The following is an 18,603-nucleotide window of genomic DNA, read 5'->3' on the forward strand; positions in this document are numbered from 1 at the left end:
AACTCACAATTCTGTGGTAGGGTCAATGTAAACATCATCACAGAGTGGTCCATGATTTAAACAAACTATATTTGATTTTTTTTTCTGCAAACAAATTTATTTTTGCTGAGTTTTTAGTATCAATAGAACAGATGGCCGAAAAAGAAAAATCATGTTGGGGCTTCTTTCTGATGTGATGAGGACACAGGGGATTTCTGCTTTTCTGCTCTGAATATGCATTGCTACCTCTTCATCACATAATTCTTTTTAAACCACACAATTTTAAAATAAGCCCCTCTTCTGCCTGGGTGCCTAACTTGCTTTGTGTCTCAGCAGCAGTACTTTTCAGCAGAAATGAAATGCTAAGCCTATCTTTTTTTTCTCATAATGGTTTTCTTAAGATCAGGGTGCTATGAAAAATAATGGTGTGGCTGAAGTGAACTGGAATTTAGTAGAGCATCACAATGCAGTTTTGTGTTCTTTGCCTATGGACCACTGGAATAAAAAGAATAGACTAAAAAATTAGCAGCTCATCAAAGATCTTCTCTGCCTGATCATAGCAGCTTTTTGTCATTAGGTAATATTAATAAAAATAGCATGAAGTTGTAACTTCTTGGGACTTTTATTCTGCATCATCTACAGCTTCAAATCTATCAAATGTACTTTCTGAAGGTGAGAATTAAAGACCAGTGGACTGCTGGTGGCTGACAATTCAAATTTATCAACTTCAGTGGTACGGTCAGTCCATTTATACCACTTCCTTTCCTTTGGTGAAAACTTGTAATGGTTTCATACTGACATTCAGTGCCAATGCTGGGTGCACTCTCTATCAAATGCATCACCTTTTCTTGGTCACATGCTAGCAATTATTTCCAGCACAGTGGCTTGAGCGACAGTTTTCCATTTTCAGTGATGAGATTGAGTTCCTGGCTCAGGTTGAAATTTCATTTTTTTGTCAAGTGGAAGGGCTTTTTTTCTAGTTCATTAGAAATTCTACCTGGCAATTATTTTCAAATTACTCAAAACCTACATGATGGAAAATGAACCTTTAGCCTTAGATGACAGAAATGTAAAACCTACAAAACTGTAGGACATAGGCCAGGCACAAGAGAGATCCAAGTGCAATCACAAGGTGATTAATTTGAGAATGGTTGAGAGCTGAATGTAAGGTTTAAAAAATACCATTGATTCAGTAAAATTGTCTATAGAAAACAGGAAAGTTCCACACTTAAACAATGAAATAGTTAATCTAAAAATTTAATCTGTTTGAATTCTGTAAGTAATATTCAAAAGCAATTTGTGGCTGTCAAAACAACAGGGAATTCAAGTAAAAACATTTATTGTGCCCTAGATAGTTTCTGACATCCAAAGATGCTGCTAATTTAGATTTATTCACTTTCCAATGGTTTAAGCTAGACAGAGTTTTATTAACTTCCTGAGAAAACAGTGCTTTCCCATTTGTATTAATGTCTGTGTTTAGTATTTCCCAATATCAGTGTAGCTCCCATTTTCTTAGCAAAGGAAAAGAATAAGTGGAATGCAGAGCAGAAGCAGGACTGTGCTGGATTTGGATTTCACTGAATTACTTTTGATTTTAGCATAACAAAGTGTGAAGTGTCTGTACCGTATCACTAGCCAAGCATAGGAGGAGGATTTTTGTCTCAGGAATGTAAGGGTAGGTTGCAGTTTCTAGTGAAGTGTTAGCTGAGGCACATCCCTTCCTGTTGTGGTGGGCTGTAATACCTGCAGAGGTTTTGTGAGAGAGGGGCCAGGCAGTGCTACAGCCTTCTCAGTCTGTTCAGCATCAGGCTGCACGTTTGGCTTACATCCAAACCAGGCTGCCTGAATGGGGTCCTTACACCCAGTGCATTTGTGATGGGCACTGCTCCTGTCAGCCTCTCCCAGCACAGTGTGCAAACAGCTCTGCACACAGAAACACTTCTTACCTTTCTCAAATCTCTGACTCTCTCTTTCTGCTGATGGTCATTCCCATCAGAATGCCCTTCTCCTCCTGCACTGCTGCCACAGGCCACCCCTCAGCTGTCACCTGTGCCTGGCATGGGATTGGCACACATATCTGTATATGTTGGTATATATTGGTAAAGAGAGGTAAAGAATAGCTGCACAGAGGCAGCTTTGAGTGGTGCTATGTATGATAAGGAAATATTTACTCAGTATTAAAGGGTACCACATGAAAACAAAAGGGAGGCCTGCAGTAAGGATCAGGTAAGACTGATAATAAAAAAGAAAGTATGTTTGGAGTTCTGGGTAACTGAATAATTAGAGCATATTTTATAAAAAGATTCGTGTACCAGTGTAAATATCTGTGATTTGTCCTCAGCTGATAACGAATACATTGTATATTGCTTTTATTTAGAAGCTATTGAAACCTTAGGCTTTAGTAATTGATTTATCAGTATGGAGTGCTTTTTGTTACTGCATTAGTTTACCCTGTTATGATTCTAGCTTTGCTCAGTCATTCATATAGAAACTCATCATTAAAAAAATCAGAGGCTCAAATGCACAATTAAATACATTTTCAAACACAGGAAAATAACTGATGCATATGCTATCCTGTATGCCAAAAGTCTACTTTAGGAAATTTTGTGTGCAGTAGGCTACCTGTAGTTGATCCAGAGTTTCTGTAACACAGGCAATGGATTCCTGGCATCTGCCAGCAGCCAGAGCTTTGGTGCAAGCTTTTGGGCTGCCTGTTGTTTACAGGATCAGGTTTGGGTGTGAACAACTACTAAAACTTTTTCTTGAAGCAAGGGGTTTTCTAAAGCTTCCTGCTACATTTGCCACAACTCAGATACTGCAAGCTGTGAACCAGATTGTGCCACTCTTATGTAGGTCAAATAGTACCTTGCCTACACAGCGGGGTTGTCTCTCAGAGTGTAGCTCAAGATAAATATAAAATGAGCTGTCTGGTCTGCACAGTGCAGGGTAAGGACACATGGAACACCTTCCCTGGCCTGTGACCCAAACGTACCTGAAAAGTCCTGCTAACTCTGTTTCTCAGCATAGGAATCTTACAGAGCTCTGTGTTCACAGCCTGGATTGTTCAGGTTCTTTTCCCATGTTTTTCTTCCTTTTGCATAGGATGCCTATGAATGCACATGGAAAAAGAATAAGCAAAAATTCCTGTTTGTGAAATGCTGCTTTTTGTCCAGTTTAGCAAGGAATTCCTCCTCTTGTCATAAAATTTACTATTTTTCTGTCTAGGCCATATTTATTACTTTTCATAGCTTAACTGAGTTCTGTAGTTAGAGTATCTTTGTACAGTGGGAGGAAACCACATTTCTTAAGCCAAGTATAACTATTCACTTTTCTGGTGCTTTAAGAAAGCCCTTATTGGCAAGGAAGTCAAACAGCAATTTGGTAGTCTTTAAGAGTTGCTCTACACAAAGGTAAATGGCATGGGGAAAAACAAGGAAAACCAGCTCCCACATTTTCCATTCTTTGATTAGAGCATGCATGGTAGTTCTTAACAAAGCGGAGAAGAAACCTACTGAAGAGAGGACACAAAATTCTCTGTGCAGATAACCATTCCTTTCCCCAGTCCCTGGCACATGCCCTGGAAATGTCACTCACAAGCAACTGTGCAACTTTACTTTCCAAAAACTTTTGTTCCATTTTGAGTTAATCAAATTAACTCCATATTTTTTGTGATTCCATATTTTCATTTCACATTTATCTTCCTTAGTTTCATTAAGCTTTTGATTTTTTGAGATCATCTTCACTTTAATTTTTAGTGACATTTTCATTGCTGTATTAATTGCTCTTAAAAAGTAGGATGGAGAAATACTTCCCTTGCCTGAAGAGCTCCTGCCCTGAAGGGCTTTACCTTAACAGATACCTCAAATGATGTTTAGCTGAAAGTTTCCATGATGACAAGTCAGGGAGCAACACTCAGATTTTGATTCTTACAATATAGATGGGTTTTTTTTGCTTCTTCTCTTGAGACTACTTAAAAAAAAGTCTGTAATGACAGCAGCTCTCAAACAGAAGAGAAAGTCTTTCCCCTTATCTAGATGTCATACCACTTCATACTAAATCTGTCACTACCAGATTTCAGCTGCCTCTATGCCTCCAGGATTTTAAGGCTTCATGATTAATAGGAAGAAGAGCAGTTTCCCCTCACCTCAGAGTATGGGAGTAAAACTAGGCTTAGTGTAGAAGGTGCTTCTGAAACAGGTTTTTTTTTTTTGTCTCCAAACTTACTGGGGCTGTTACACAAGAAAGGAGACAGGTGGGGCTTTACAGCATACGTGTATCGCTTGCATTTCAAGAGGGTGTATCCCGCCTAAGCTGAGGGTCACAAAGTGACAGGGTGGCACTGAAACCGGTTTCTTAAGAAAATTCAGTTTGTGCAGCAAGCATCAGAGTTGCTGTCTGCCCTCTTCCTATAGCTTTGAACCTACTGTTCAGGTTGAGTTAAATTTGAATTTAAGTTTATAAATGCTTAATGAAAACAGGCAGCAGAGGATATCTGTGTTTTCCCAGCGAGGGAGAGGAGCCCTGCCTCTATCATGTATTAGGGAATCCCCGTGGGGAAAAGCTTCAGAAGCAGGAAAAGCTTTGATCAGTGCTTTGAGAAGCCAGCTGCAAGACGCAACACCTTGGGAAGGCAGCGTTCATTACTGCGCTGTAAGCTCATCTCTGGGTCCTTCACTGCAGCCCGTGGTTTGAGGCTGTTCCCTGCGGGGGGAGCGGCCGCGCCCCAGCCGGGCATTCCCGCGGTTCCCGCAGCAGCTCCGGGAGGCTCCGCTCCCTGCGCTCCCCGTGCGCTCCTGGCCGCGGGGAGAGGCTGGCGCTAGGGCGTGCCTAGTGCTTCCTTTGGCGCTCCGGCTAGGTGGTGATCTGTGAAAGTGGCATTTAACAAAACCCATTAGTGCCCCTGGCTTCCTCCCTATCTCTACATGAGGAACCACTTAGGCAGAAGGGCAGTCTCTTAATTCACGGAGAGGGGGTCGCACTGCAGGCGCTCCTGTTGCGAGGAGAGTTGCTCATGCAGATGCAATCCTGGCAGCTTCTGGTGTGCAGTGAGGACCCTTTCATCTTTACTTTTAGTAGAATGGATAAAGTGGAATGGTAATAATGAGACTGATAAATGAAAGGAAAACTGTAACCACATAATTATGTCAGAATCAACTAACAGCCATGAAAAGCCGATTAAACCACATTATGCAGATAGATGTAACAGAGTACTATTAGCAAGTCCTCTGCAATGGCATGCCTGGCAATTAAGAGAGCTGTATTGGCAGCACACAATGAAAACAGTTCTAATGTATAGTTAAAAATATTTGGAGACAAATAGTGCCCAGACTATGGGGACAGCCTAGAGCTGAATACAGGAGTATCCTCAAGATACCAGCAGCCAGGGGAAAAATTAAAGACATTAGTCCAAATAGATTCTTCAGCTAGGATGTTGGTCATATTTATATTTAGCATCAAAATTAATTTACTGGCTTATCCAGAAATGAAAGGCTGCAGTGCAGTATGTCTCTTTTTTCCAGCTCTCTGCAAATTTCAGATTGTGGTGGCTAACAGATTAAAGAAGCTTGCAGAAGTATTCTGATTTAGGTAGCAGTAATATTAGGTCTTGTTCCTGTGGTTACAACTTTTTGGCAAATATTTAGGAACGAGATAGCTCAGTGTTGTGTATTCTTAGGGATGTGGTATTTCCAGGTCAGGGACATGAAGAATGTGTCACCCACAGAATTTCCTCCTCACTGGAGTATTGTGTTCACCCACCATAGAAGGAGTCAAGGTTCAATTCTATCCTTTACTTTCCCTCTGCCCACTCCTGCAGAGAAGTTCTCATCTGCAGTCAGGGAGAATTGCACTGGAACAAGCTCTGAGATATCATCAGTGCAGGGTTCAGGGTTCCCACAGGCTTTACAGAAAGAAATGCTTTTACCAGAAACTAGTCTGTGTAACTGTGGAGATCTCATCTAAGGGAATAACATCAGTGGGAGTATTTTGGATTGAAAGGGTAAGCATGCTGGAGAGTTCATATTACCCTTGTTTTCTTCATCATGCCAGGCAGACTTCACAGGCATGCTACCAAGAGAGTTTGCCTGCAGAAAACCAGCATGGATCTTTTAAATATTTATCCTACATATGGTTTTCCAACAGATACATGCAGATTTTCTTCTTGCTTTGTTTTAGAAGATGGCTGGAGTATTATTAAATACAGGAAATGAGAGGTCAATAGCATCCAGGCCCACACCCGTCCTTTCTTGACCCGTTCTAAAGCAAAGGAAGGGAAGAGAGTGAGCATGTGGTTACACTTTGATTACAAAAGCCAGAAAATACATTCAGCATAAAATTCTGTCAACAGCTTAGGTCCTAGGAGTGTACAATTAATGAAATCTCCGCCAAAACAAGATTTATGATGACCAGGAGACATGCCTTTACCTAAATGAGAAGTGGGTCTGTGCCTGTTGAAAGCCAAAGAATTTAATTGTACTCTGCTCTCTGTATTTACTTGGACTATTTTTCCTCATAATTTATATGTGAGAATGTTGATGCTTACAGAGTACTTTCTGTGAGACAAAAGTATCATTATCTCCCTTTTAACATGTGAAGAAACTGACACCCAGAAAGCTGGGGTACCTAAGGTGAGGTTTTTGTGTTCTTGCTGCATACTTCCACAGATCCATCAGCAAAAATATCACTAATGATCCAACTTTTAATTTCACAGATGAAGGAACTTGGCGTCATTGTATACAACTGTAGCTGCCTGGTCCTGGATTTACAAAGGATATTTGCCCTGTATAGCTCGTTAAGGTATAAGAACAAAGTTCCTCCGAGTTGGTCTAAGAGACTCTATGGAGTGTACGATACTCAAAATAAACTGACGCTGCAGCTGAACGAGACAAAATCGGAAGCTTTTGTGTCGGTAAGTTCTGAAATGAGTTCCAAGGGTGGGGGGTGGAGGTTAGGGAAGAAGGTTTCTTAACCCACAAGATCTTTGAAAGACCTGGAAATTCAAAAAATCACTTTTTTTTTTTTTTTTTTTTTTTTTTTAATTTTGGTTTCTATGACATGCAGTTTGTTAGGACTTTGGATGCTGCAGGATTTCATTTGAGCATTATTCAATTTCCCTTTCTCTGCAATGTTCAACTCTTTTCCCATCATGTTCAGAAAACTATACAGAGACCCTTCAAATTAAATTATTTTATTTATACTAATAGGTAGAATATGAATGACTTGGGAGTAAATGAACCATGAATCAGACATAGAAAATGATACAGAATAAGCAGAGCTTGCATTTTTATCAATGTGATTTATAAGGATTCACCCTATTGCAAAGCATTCATACTTCTGTACAAGATCATCTACTTCAGCTTTATTTTTAAATGGCATTTTAAAACTTCTAAAATTCAAGCAGTGATCTCCATGTAAGCACTGTCTGTGAATGCATTTTTGACGAAAAGAAACTGAGTCCTCCATCTCATCAGTGATGTAGCAAAACTGGAAAAAAGTACCCAGTGAGATAGAGATGATGGAAGATGGGGAGTGTCATTAATTCTGGGGGTAATTACGTGAGTGTAAACCACCCCACCCTTTCAAAATCAGGAATATAAATAAAGTTGCTGAGAGTAATGTTCCATTCTCTATAAAACAAGGGCAAAACTGCTGTTGCTTTATAGCCCTGTTATGTTACATAGCCCACTATTAAGTTGTACAGCCACTGGCATCAGACAGTGCAGATGAGTGGTCATACAGGGCAGGGTTCCCCTTCACCTGCTGGGCACCAGGCAGTGTTCTGCTGTCCAGGATTTTTGCTACTCTTACAAACAGTGGATAGACAACAAACTATTTTGGAGTGAGTCTGGAAGTGCCTGAGACAGCCAGAATTAATAGTGGTTTGAAAAAATGGACACTTCCATTGATTCTGGAGAATGTTAAGGACTAGCTTATATGAGAGACAGAATTTTGGACAGTTTGCTAATGCACTGTGAAAGGAAATCCTACTCCTTTCTAAGAAATCTGTAAGAAATGGAGAAATCCTTCTGAAAGTCGATCCTGGAGGGGAACACAGAATTGAAAGCTGGTTAAGGCCCAGTTTAAGGATTCTGTGATCCTAGGCAAAGGCATATGGAGAGAAACCCTACCTTTTTTCAGTTTGCAGTGTTCCCTTCCTCTGTGATTTTTTTCCTTTCCTGTAGGTATGGAAGTCTCTTCTCTTGCTACTTCACTTTAGAAAACAAAAGGAAGGACTCAGTGGTACTCAGAAGCTCAGATCACTTAAGTCCAGCTCCAAGAGCTAACTGAATTTGTATCCACAGCCACTTGGGCTGACATGCCCATCTAAAGTGCAGTCCTGGAGTTGCTTGGGACTGACTTGGTGGACCGAGTGTTAATGCTGCTGTGTGTTCCTGAACTGAACAGAATGATCAGAAGGAAGTTCCCTTGCTGCTGTGGCAGTCCTGCCTGGGGCAGAGACAGACTGCTGCCTCCCTGTGGGTTCAGGATAGCACACCCCTGAGCAGGGGCATGGTAAGGTGCTGTTCCCAGCCAGAATAGAGGCCTGCTCCTGGTAGGAGAACAGGAAGAACAAGTGGGTGCTTGATCAGACAGCAAGTGCTACACAACATGGAGACCAGTCCTTGGCTGCAGGGCAGGGATCAGCTGTGCCATAGAGTAACAAGTGGAATGTCAAAGCACAGTGCTACACTGAGTTTTTACTGAGATTTTTCTTCTAATTATCTTCAGGAAGATTTTGCTTTCAGATATTTGTATTGAACGCAACTGAAAAAAGACAAATGCATGACAATTTCTTTCTTCAGCTGATCTGTAACTTAGAAGTTCAAGAAAATAATACAAGTGTTAAGAATAACATCTTGGAACAATAATCTCCATGAAGTGTCAGATAATTGAAATAAATTATATTTAACATTTTAGCTATATTTAAATCCCTTTGCAATTTTTTTCTTGAGTTGAAATTAAATTTTTGAAAACTTACTTCAATGTTTGTGCTATATAAAACAAGCACCATACACAGTCATTGAATTTTTTTGTTATACTTGGGAATCATAGCTTAGTGTTGCTTAGCAACAACCTCATCTTCCAGCCTGGGATAAAATGTAAGAGGTTTTGGTTTTTTAGTGTTGAGGAATGGATCTGGAATATTGGTCTTGAAATCTTGCTCTGGTTAATTTCTGGTATTTTCTGTACTAAGTTGTAGTAAATCCTTAAGAACACCAGTCAGTAATAAGAAACTGCTGTGACAGGCAGTGTACTGAAATTAAGGAAGACTAATATAACCCCTGGGATCTTTCCCTAAAGGAAAGATGCCCATCTGGATGCCAGCTGCAACCCAAGCAAGTAACAAAGGTGAGAAGCTGATACAGTGGCAGGAGAACACCTGGTCCAGCTGGGTTAAAGTGCCTTCGACAGCCTCTGTCCCAGGAATGAAGTTGTTGCCTGCAAGCAACTTGCAAGGGGGGTTCACTTTTCTCTCCCTGCTTATGCAGCAGAGTAGAAAGTCCTGGGCACGTCTTCCACAGATGAGCAATTTCCACTTGCTTCACTTTGTCTTTGACAGCCCCAGGCAGAGGGCAGAACAGCTGCAATCTGGGCTTGTACCAGTCTGTCCTGGGAAATTCATACCTGAAGCTTTGTTTTAAAGATAAGTTTCTTGCAAAACTGCAGTATGTCCCTGCAACTGGCATAAAGCACTTAATTCCTGCTCACAAGTGAAGGATGAGGCTCATGTGGCAAGAACATATGAACACCCCATCTCATAGAAACCAGTCCTGGGGCTCTTTGGAACAAAATTCTCTGAAGTGTAACTTCAATTACCACTTCTTTCATGACAGTGTATGTTTTGAAGTCTGTCTTTTGCATTTTACCCACAGTTACACCTAAATGGTGAGGCTTTTGAGGGCCAAGTGAGCAAATAGCTTGCCTTTGTAATTTTGAGTATTCTAGCAGGACAGCTGAAGGTATTAGTTAATAATCTCTGCTAAAATAATGGATACTACTTCTCATCTCAAGAAGACTGAGGGGGAGAGAAAGTAAATTATTTTAATGCCGTATTTGAACTTTTCCTTTCACAGAACTCACCTAAACTCTTCTGCCCCAAGGACAGAGTCCTGGATATTGAAGCTATCTACAGTGTTATTGATGATGCCAAGCAGTTTGTGTACATTGCTGTCATGGACTACTTGCCAATTGTCATCGACACCAACGCTAAGCGGTGAGTGTCCAGGTCTCTGCTGGAGAAAATGAACCCACAGGAGGGTAGTTACTACTGTGCACCAATTTCTTGGGGCCCAATTCTGCTCTTATTGAAATCAGTGAGAGTCCTGCCATTGACTTAAATGGGAGCAGAATTGGGACCTAAGAGGACATTTCCAATTCCGGGTCCCAAGCTTTGGATCTGCCTGTTGAAGGAGATCAGAAATTGTCTAGTCTGACCATCTGCACGTGACTGGGACCCAGGAATGTAACAGTCTGCTTATACACAAATCCTATTTCTTACACCATTATATTAACTATTCTGAGACCACAGCTACTGGCATATTATGAGTATCATGCAGATATTCAACATGATAAAGTTTGTGTGTTTGTTAAGAGATAAATAATTTGTTGTGACTTGTACACAGTGTGTCATTTTTTTACTGGCATACACATATAAACAAAAACTCCCAGTTCAGAGTAGATTACATTTGAATAATATCAGAGTTTGGTTAACTGAGAGGTGCTAAAACAAACCAAACCACATAATTTTTGAACAGCCAGTTTGTATGGACCATTAAAAAGCATTCATGGGCCCAACACTGGACCCAGAGTGTATCAAAACCAACCAGCTCAGGAGGCAATTATCCACTGGTCCCTCCCACTCTTGATACTGCTCACAATTAATTTAGAATCTAGCAAAGCCTGCTGTTCCATCTATGCATTTTATTTGAACACAGTTAAGCCAAACTAAACCTGTGGTTATATACTCTTTTCTATTTAGAGCTGTTCTGTTCAAATTTTTCAAAAAAATAAATATTATATCACTGATACCAAGCATAAGCTGCTCTGTCTATGAGAGAGTTTTTCCCATAAATTCATTATGTACAGCCTCCATCACAGGGAAAGAATCATGGGCAGTGCTGTAGAAACCTCAGTCTCATGATATGTATCCCTCTTACTTCTCCTTTATGTTGGAAAGCATCTTAGTCTGTAGAACCACTACAGTGTTTTATGTTATCTCCTATACTCCTGCTTACTTTATTCTCACAGTGGAAGAACTCAGAAATATACTGGATTAGGGACACCCAGGAAAGCCACCATCCCATTCACATCAAAGTGTGAATTCTTCAACATTTTTCCTTCATCATGGCTTTGTCTTTGAGGCACTGCCCCAGCTTTTCTGTCTTGCCAGCTCCCAGTTTGTGCTTCTAAATTATTTTCTGGCACAGTAGAGCTCAGATTTCATTAGCCCAGGTGTTTTGATGTTGCTGGAATGTAAAAAACATGCATTTTTCTTTGTTTCATTCTCCCTGCCCTGACCTGCTCCCACCAAATGTCAGGAATACAAAGCTAACTGTCAATTGTGAGGATAGCACCGTGGAAGCCACCATCCCATTCCTGGCAGAATTCCTGCAATCCTCATCACATAGCATCCTCCTTAAGCGACCCACTTCATCTGCTGCTCCTGAAGGAGGCAGGCACCCTGCACAGCAGCTCTGTTTCCCAAGGAGAGATTACAGAAGGCATTCCAGTCCCCAGCCTGCGCGGTCCCAGCGCATCGGGGTTGAAGAAGGGATGGATGTCAGCCAGGGAGAGATGCGGTGTCCCAGTTCCCTGACCCGCGCCAGCAGGGAGATCCTGGGTGGCCGTGTCTGGGCTGGTCAGCAGCGCCCTCTGCCTGCGGCTCTCCCAAACCTTTTAAAGTTTTTAAAGTTCTCTGCAAATGTTATCTTCTTTCTCCACAGGTACTGGCCGTATTTAGATGGGAAGATAAGAGAAGCATTAGTTTTACGAAGTATTAAAGTACGACTTCTCATAAGTTTCTCAAGAGACACAGATCCCCTTACTTTTAACTTTGTTTCATCTCTGAAAGCTATTTGCACTGAAGTTCCAAGCTGTAGTTTGAAAGTTGTAAGTATGATCCATATTGCTTTAAAATATAAGATATTTCCCACCCCGCTAAAAAAAAAAAAAAAAAAGAATCAAGAAAATATAACAACTGGGAATTTTTTCTGTTATTATCAAAGTCTTTAAATTCCATTAAATATCAGGAAATGTAAAATATTGAACATAATTTACTCCTAGTTCGAAATTAAGACAGAAAAATATATTGGTGCCAAAAGGCAGTCAGTGTAGTGGACAGCCTGTACAAAACACCACATGTGGTCTTCCACAGCAAAACCAACAGAGTAAACTGTAGCCACTGGTCATGTTTATACTGTAAAATAAGAGTCAATCTGACAGCACAAAAATATAATTTAGTCTGCATTCTCATAACCTTACTGTTAAGCTGTGTTAGCATCTACTTTTCCTTCAGTCAATTGAAAAGTACAAGAAAAAATAATTAATATTTTATGTTAAATTCAGTCTACAAACTCAAAACTGTGAAGACCAGAAACACCACTCTGGGGCCACAATAGAAATGCAGTACAGAAAAGTGAGAAACACCATACAAATGCATTAAAGAACAGAATGTATGGTAAGTGCTACTTCCAGTGTGGCACACTTCACTTTTATGAAATTGAGGCTCACTGGAAATCAGCCACCTTGGATCCTGTGGGGTTTTTTTTGGGTTTTTTTTTTTTTTTGGTTTTGTTTTGTGGTTTTCAGGTAACAGTTCTAAATAATCTGCTGAATTATTTTGATTTCCTAAATTGATAATCCCGCAAATCCTTCTGGCTTCTTGAAAATTGACAACAATTCTAAAAAGGAAGCGCTATTTCTTATACACACAATAAGTGGTATTATGCATATGTAGAAATAGGGATTTTTTGTTATAATGTATGTTGTTATTATAAGTTTCCTCAGTAAAAAAGCAGCCTAAAGTGTGGTTTTAAGTAATAAAACCCCATACATAGCTGACTCTGTTTAAGCCACTTCAATTTTAAGTAACTTCTAGCTTTTTCTCTATTTATCATCAGAATTCTATTTACATATTCAAAATTTTTTTTGCAAGTGGTACCTAATACTTATATCCATTGTCATCTACTTACAGCAGGTGAAATCTTTGTACAGAATTTATCTTGTCAAAAACTAAATGATAAAAGAAAAAAAAAACCAAACTATTCCTAAACATCTGTTCTAGGTGAATAGTCCCGCTACAATCTCTGCAGTTAGAAAAGACAAAAACAACTTTCAGTAAAAAAATCAGCTGCAGAGAGTTGTAAAGGGACAACACTAAGTCAGTTACCTCTGTGCTGTGCATCACGTTTCCCAGTCTGGGTGAACCACTGCCTTAAATAAACCTTGGTATGAGTAATAGCCCAAGGGTCAGAGTTGGCTGGTATCAATTCGACTTTGGCTGAAAATTGTGCCATAGGCTCCATCTCAATACTCTTTTAGTTAAAAATGCAGATGTCAGATGAGCAACTGCTTTTTAAAGCTGCATTTCTTCTGTATTCATCTGTTATAGCCAGGATCAAAGTGAAACAAAACTATGTGTGTGTATGGAGGAGAAAGAATAGGTTGAAAAGTTAAAAACTAAATTACCTTTTGAACTATTGAAAACATTCCTTTTCCCTCTTGGTTCTGCTTTGGCTGTGAGAAAACATAAACTAACTTCAGTACAAAAAATACTGTCTTGCAGACGTGCATTGTGTGTGTTTCTATACAAAACCACTGAAATTTTAAGAGAAACCTGTTCAAATTCTGATTGAAATTACACTGAAAATTGCTAGGCTGCTGCAATACCTCTGTATGGTTCTGACCAAAATGCCACACACCTGCCCCACATGACCTCCTATCCCCCTGTTCTGTTCTTTTGGGGATCCTACAAAGCATACTCAGTAACTTCTTATTCTTCATTTAGCTTTTGTTCCTTGTGATATGTCTTGTCTTGATTGTTTTCCTTTTTTTTATTTTCCCCTTATCCCTATGGACAGACCAGTTTGGCTTGAAAGTTTTCAAAGAGTGCCAATGGCTGACTGCAGCTGCAGGGTGCACTGGTCTGCCAATGGTCATCCTGGAGAAGGAGATGCAGATGTAATTTCTCTGTTGGATATGAATCTCCTGGTTTCTCCTGATTTCTGACCAGGCTAATGCAAGTTTTGCTATTGCCTTGCTGCAACTATAGAGTTAGGTCACTGCAGCCCTGTTACACCTGGCATTTTCAGCATCCCTGAGTCATTCACAGAGGCATTAATAATTACTAGTTTCAACTGAAACTGGTTTGAGAATGCAAATTCAATACAAGTACTCTGAAGAAAATGGAAGAACTTGAACCTAGAAAGCTTTGTTTGAGGACTAACTAGATGCTATAAGCACACAGCCAAAGGGCAAGGAGTAACCTGCATATCAAACTGCTGCTGAAGCAGGGAGCTCTGTCCTATGCACATGTGGTCTTGAAATTAAAGCTTAATCAGAAAGGGCAGACTCAAGGTGAAGAGCTCACCACTGTGAGCTCTGCTTCTTGCTCTGCTCACCACTGCTTCTTGGGACCTCAATTCTCGTATTCCTTAAGTTTTGTGTACTTGACCCTGTAAATTAATCTTGTGTGCACAAATGCCTGCTCTAACTCTGAAAGGAGCAGCAGGAAGGGGCCAGCTCTGTTGGGTGCAGAGCTGAACAGAGAAACGTGTGTGCTTTGAAAGGGCCTGCAGAAGTTATGACCTAGAACAAAACTGTCTCTGGACAACTGGAAAACACAAAGGAGTGGCAAGGAACATCTATCTACAGCCAAGTTATTCTTGAGCGTCCACATGAATCTATTTTTGAGTTGTGCAGGTGTGTTCTTGCTCATTTTTGTCTGTTACTGATCAGACAAGGAGTGCATATAGCTCTAAAATTATAAATAAATAAATAAATAAATAAATAAATAAATAAATAAATAAATAAATAAATAAATAAATCTTGCTCATACTTCACTCTCCAGGGTAAAACATTTTCCTCTTGTTGCCTGGAAAAATTTGATCTCTTTATACCAAATTCAATCCTGAGAAGCTTCTAAATTTCTGAAATGGTAAGTTTCCTGTTGGAAACTATGCAATGTGTGATTGCAGAGGTATTAATTCAGCTGTTGTTGTTGTGTCTGCTGATCCCAATCCTGAAGCAGACTTCAAACCCCAGTGTCCCTTGAAAAATGAGGAAATGAGTTAAAGAAAAGTTCCTGGCTCTTACCCTGGAGAACAGAAATGGGGAGGGTTTTTTTCATTTTATAGCCTTTACTACCTGGCACTGTATTGCTTTTAGCATGCAGTAGCCATATACTTTGTATAGCTCAGAATGCCAATGCAGGAGTATCACAAACTATGAGAATTTAATTAGAAATACAATGTGCATCATTTTATTAATGGTAATGCTTGGCAATAAGCTGTTCTGTAGTACCAACTCATTTTCAATAAAGATTAGAGAACAGACTGTATTTTTTCTGTCTCTTAGAGAGCAATTCTCATTAACCTGTGCTTCCTTCTATTTTATGACAGAAATTCTTTGACCTTGAGGAAGAGAGTGCCTGCTTCCTTAAAGAACAGAAGAACACTTCCCTTCCCAAACTGAATCGTAACAAATACATGGTGACTGATGGAGCTGCGTATATTGGTAAGTAACCACATCTCAAGAAATTCCAGTTTGTATTCAAAAGCCTGAAATAACAATCTCTTGTAGATGAGCAATCTACAGCTGATATGTTCTGTAAGTGAAGATAATAGTTAATTTCTTTGGGAACCTGGATGATGATTGAACTTTGAGACTCTTGTCATTTTAAACCTTTTTTTCCCCTCTGAATCACTTTCTCAAGACCAACATTCTGTTTTCAGTCTGTTAAAACAGACTGAAAACAAATATAACACAATTTATGAAGCAGGTATAATTATTAGCATATTCTCTTGTTTTGCAATCCAATGAAGATGGAGTGTTCTCCTTTCCCCATTTTATTACTAAAGCTATGGTCAATCCTGGCAAATACTGTACAGATGCTCTTCATCCTCATCATCCAAAGCCTTACTCCATTTACTATAAAGACATTTCAGACACCCTCCTAACATTAGGTACCTAACTGGTATTTTGGGTTAAAAGTGTATTCAACTAAAATTCCTGTGTGGCACCACACAAAAGTTGCGATTTTTTTTTTACTTGAAAGCATAGGAAAAATTATCCCTTGTGATGAGCTTTCAATTTACCATCCTTGATAACTTTAGAACTCTAAACGTTTCCTGCTGAAGTAACAGCCTTGTTTGTCCAGAATGCTGCATGTGGTTTAAGTGTATAATTTAAAATACTTACCGTTTTCATGAAATTAAAATTAAAAGTAGCTGAAGCACTTGATTTACCTGTTTCCCATTAGTCCAATTAACCTTTTTGCCCTGCTATCCCCAGGATTCAAAGTGCTTTTTTGTTACTTTAGATTTCCACAAAGATTGTAATAACTGGCATAAACCTATAGTAAAATAATAAAATAGTAGTAAAATCTATTTTTCTTTCCTCAAATAGTATCTGTCAACAGGTAAGTTGTAGAATATCTGTTGGTTTGGAACTCTGAATTGTTTATACAGAAAAAAACCCCATTCTTAGCACTGAAAAGGCCAATGAGGAAAGTAAATGGAGTAATAATGTAATAGTTGTAAAAGGAAGAACAAATTAGTTTTGAATAAAGAGAAGAACCTGTTTTCACTTCTGAAGACTTGAAAGTGCTAAAACTTCCAGAAACAACCTTCACTATGTATGGTATGTATCGGAGCTTTTTTTTTCTGGTGCTATTGAAAAAACCAAACTTATTTCCATCTCTGCACTGGGGAAAATGGTAGTGTTTCATTCTGGATTGCCTTTAGTGAGATTGGATTTTTATTTGGTTCTTTTTTTAATGTTAGAAACTTACTGTTTATTCCTGCCTTTGCTTGCAGGTAATTTTGATTGGGTAGGAAATGCTTTTACGCAGAATGCTGGAGCTGGCCTTGTAATCAACCAAGCAGACGCGGGGAACAGCACAAGCATCATTAAGCAACTCAAAGCTGTTTTTGAAAGGGACTGGTATTCACATTATGCCAAAAGTTTACAACCAACAAAAATCCCAAACTGCTTTAACCACAAACTCAATAAAGGAACTTCAAATAAGACTTCAGTGAGCAATTTGAATTAGAAAGACTATTTTACCATTTAGTATGGCAATGAAGAATTATGTTGGGGTGTAGCCTTCTTTCATATTTACAGACAAAAGACTTAAAGAAAAAGCAAAAAAAAAAAAAAAAGAAGTTTGGTTTGGGGGGGGTGTTTTTAGGAAAAAGCACACTTATATTAAATCTGTCTAACCTATATTCTCTATATGGATTATTTAAGACTTTCAAATTTGTTACTTCTGACACTGAATGTCATTTCCGCTTCCATGTAAATTTTAATGTTCCACATTTGAATTTATCAGCATGTGTCAATGTTTCTGTTTTAGGACTTTCCCCAATTGCCAACCTGGCTAGAGCAAACCTTGGGGCAAAATGAAGATTCCAGCTATGAAATGGCATTCTAAGATCAGTTATTATTGACATTCAGATAGATGGTAGGTTTACTGTAATAGAAAATGTAAAGGATTAAGCAAAGTTTCACCCATATTAATAATCCCCTTCAAATAACTACCCTGTCATAAAAATACTTACTGGTTTTGAGCATTTACTTTGAGTATCACTATTCCATGTCTTCTAACTAGCCTTAAAACACATTGGAGTTACAGGACTGGTAATTCTTTCATCTCCTAACAGTATGAGAAATTTTTAAGGGGTTGGGGTTGGTCTCATCAAGTTTATCATATTCCGTAAAGCCTCTCAGATTTTTTATCAAAGTACTGTGGATTTCTTTCAACAGAATAGTTATTTCCAATTACATGTATTTAATCTAACAGTGAAAATCTCTGGGTTAATAGCTAAAACCTAGGACTGATTTTTTTTTTTTTTTTAATGTTTTTTGTAATCTGAAGAAAATTTCTTCCCCACGTTAAATATTTATCATGTGTGAGTCAGCAGATATGTGATGACAAATTATTAAACCAATGCACATCTCAAAATCAAATACAGCTTTTTAGAAAGGCCAAGGGTTATGCAAAATCATGCAATAATTGTTGTTAAATTATCATACAGTAATGTTGTTGATTTTTACACCTGAAGAATTTGCTTTCCTAACTTCTACTTTAAAAAGAAATAAAAATTTTGAAGTGACATTTTTTTGTTAAAATGTCATCCATATAGGCAAATACACCTGCATGGACAGAAAGTGATGCCTTCATTTAGACCACAGTTTCAGTTTAGTTTTAGTTGGTGTCAAAAGTGTGCCTCTACAATCAGAACTAAGTTGCACCCAGAAGCAACTGCTCTATAAAAGAGTGAATTTTCTCTTTTAAGAAATACACACAAATGCTGGATGACAGTTTTTTCTTCAGTCAGAGATGTAATAGCATCGTTTCATAATAAAAATATTTCACTACTATGCCTCTGCTTCCATTGAAGAAAC

General features: G+C 39.0%; 1 protein-coding gene across 1 annotated transcript in view; it reads left to right on the top strand.

The window, feature by feature from the left end:
* Positions 1-18,175, top strand: part of PLD5 (phospholipase D family member 5) — a 130,395-nt gene extending 112,220 nt beyond the window's left edge. The window contains exons 6-10 of the mRNA XM_018916349.3: positions 6,689-6,886; positions 10,053-10,192; positions 11,922-12,087; positions 15,597-15,711; positions 17,013-18,175. Coding sequence (XP_018771894.2) covers positions 6,689-6,886; positions 10,053-10,192; positions 11,922-12,087; positions 15,597-15,711; positions 17,013-17,248 — 855 coding nt within the window. The 3' untranslated portion in view covers positions 17,249-18,175. The remainder of the gene's footprint in view (positions 1-6,688; positions 6,887-10,052; positions 10,193-11,921; positions 12,088-15,596; positions 15,712-17,012) is intronic.
* Positions 18,176-18,603: the final 428 nt, after the last annotated feature.

The sequence above is a fragment of the Serinus canaria genome, chromosome 3, assembly GCF_022539315.1.
Source record: "Serinus canaria isolate serCan28SL12 chromosome 3, serCan2020, whole genome shotgun sequence".
Taxonomy (NCBI): Eukaryota; Metazoa; Chordata; class Aves; order Passeriformes; family Fringillidae; genus Serinus; species Serinus canaria.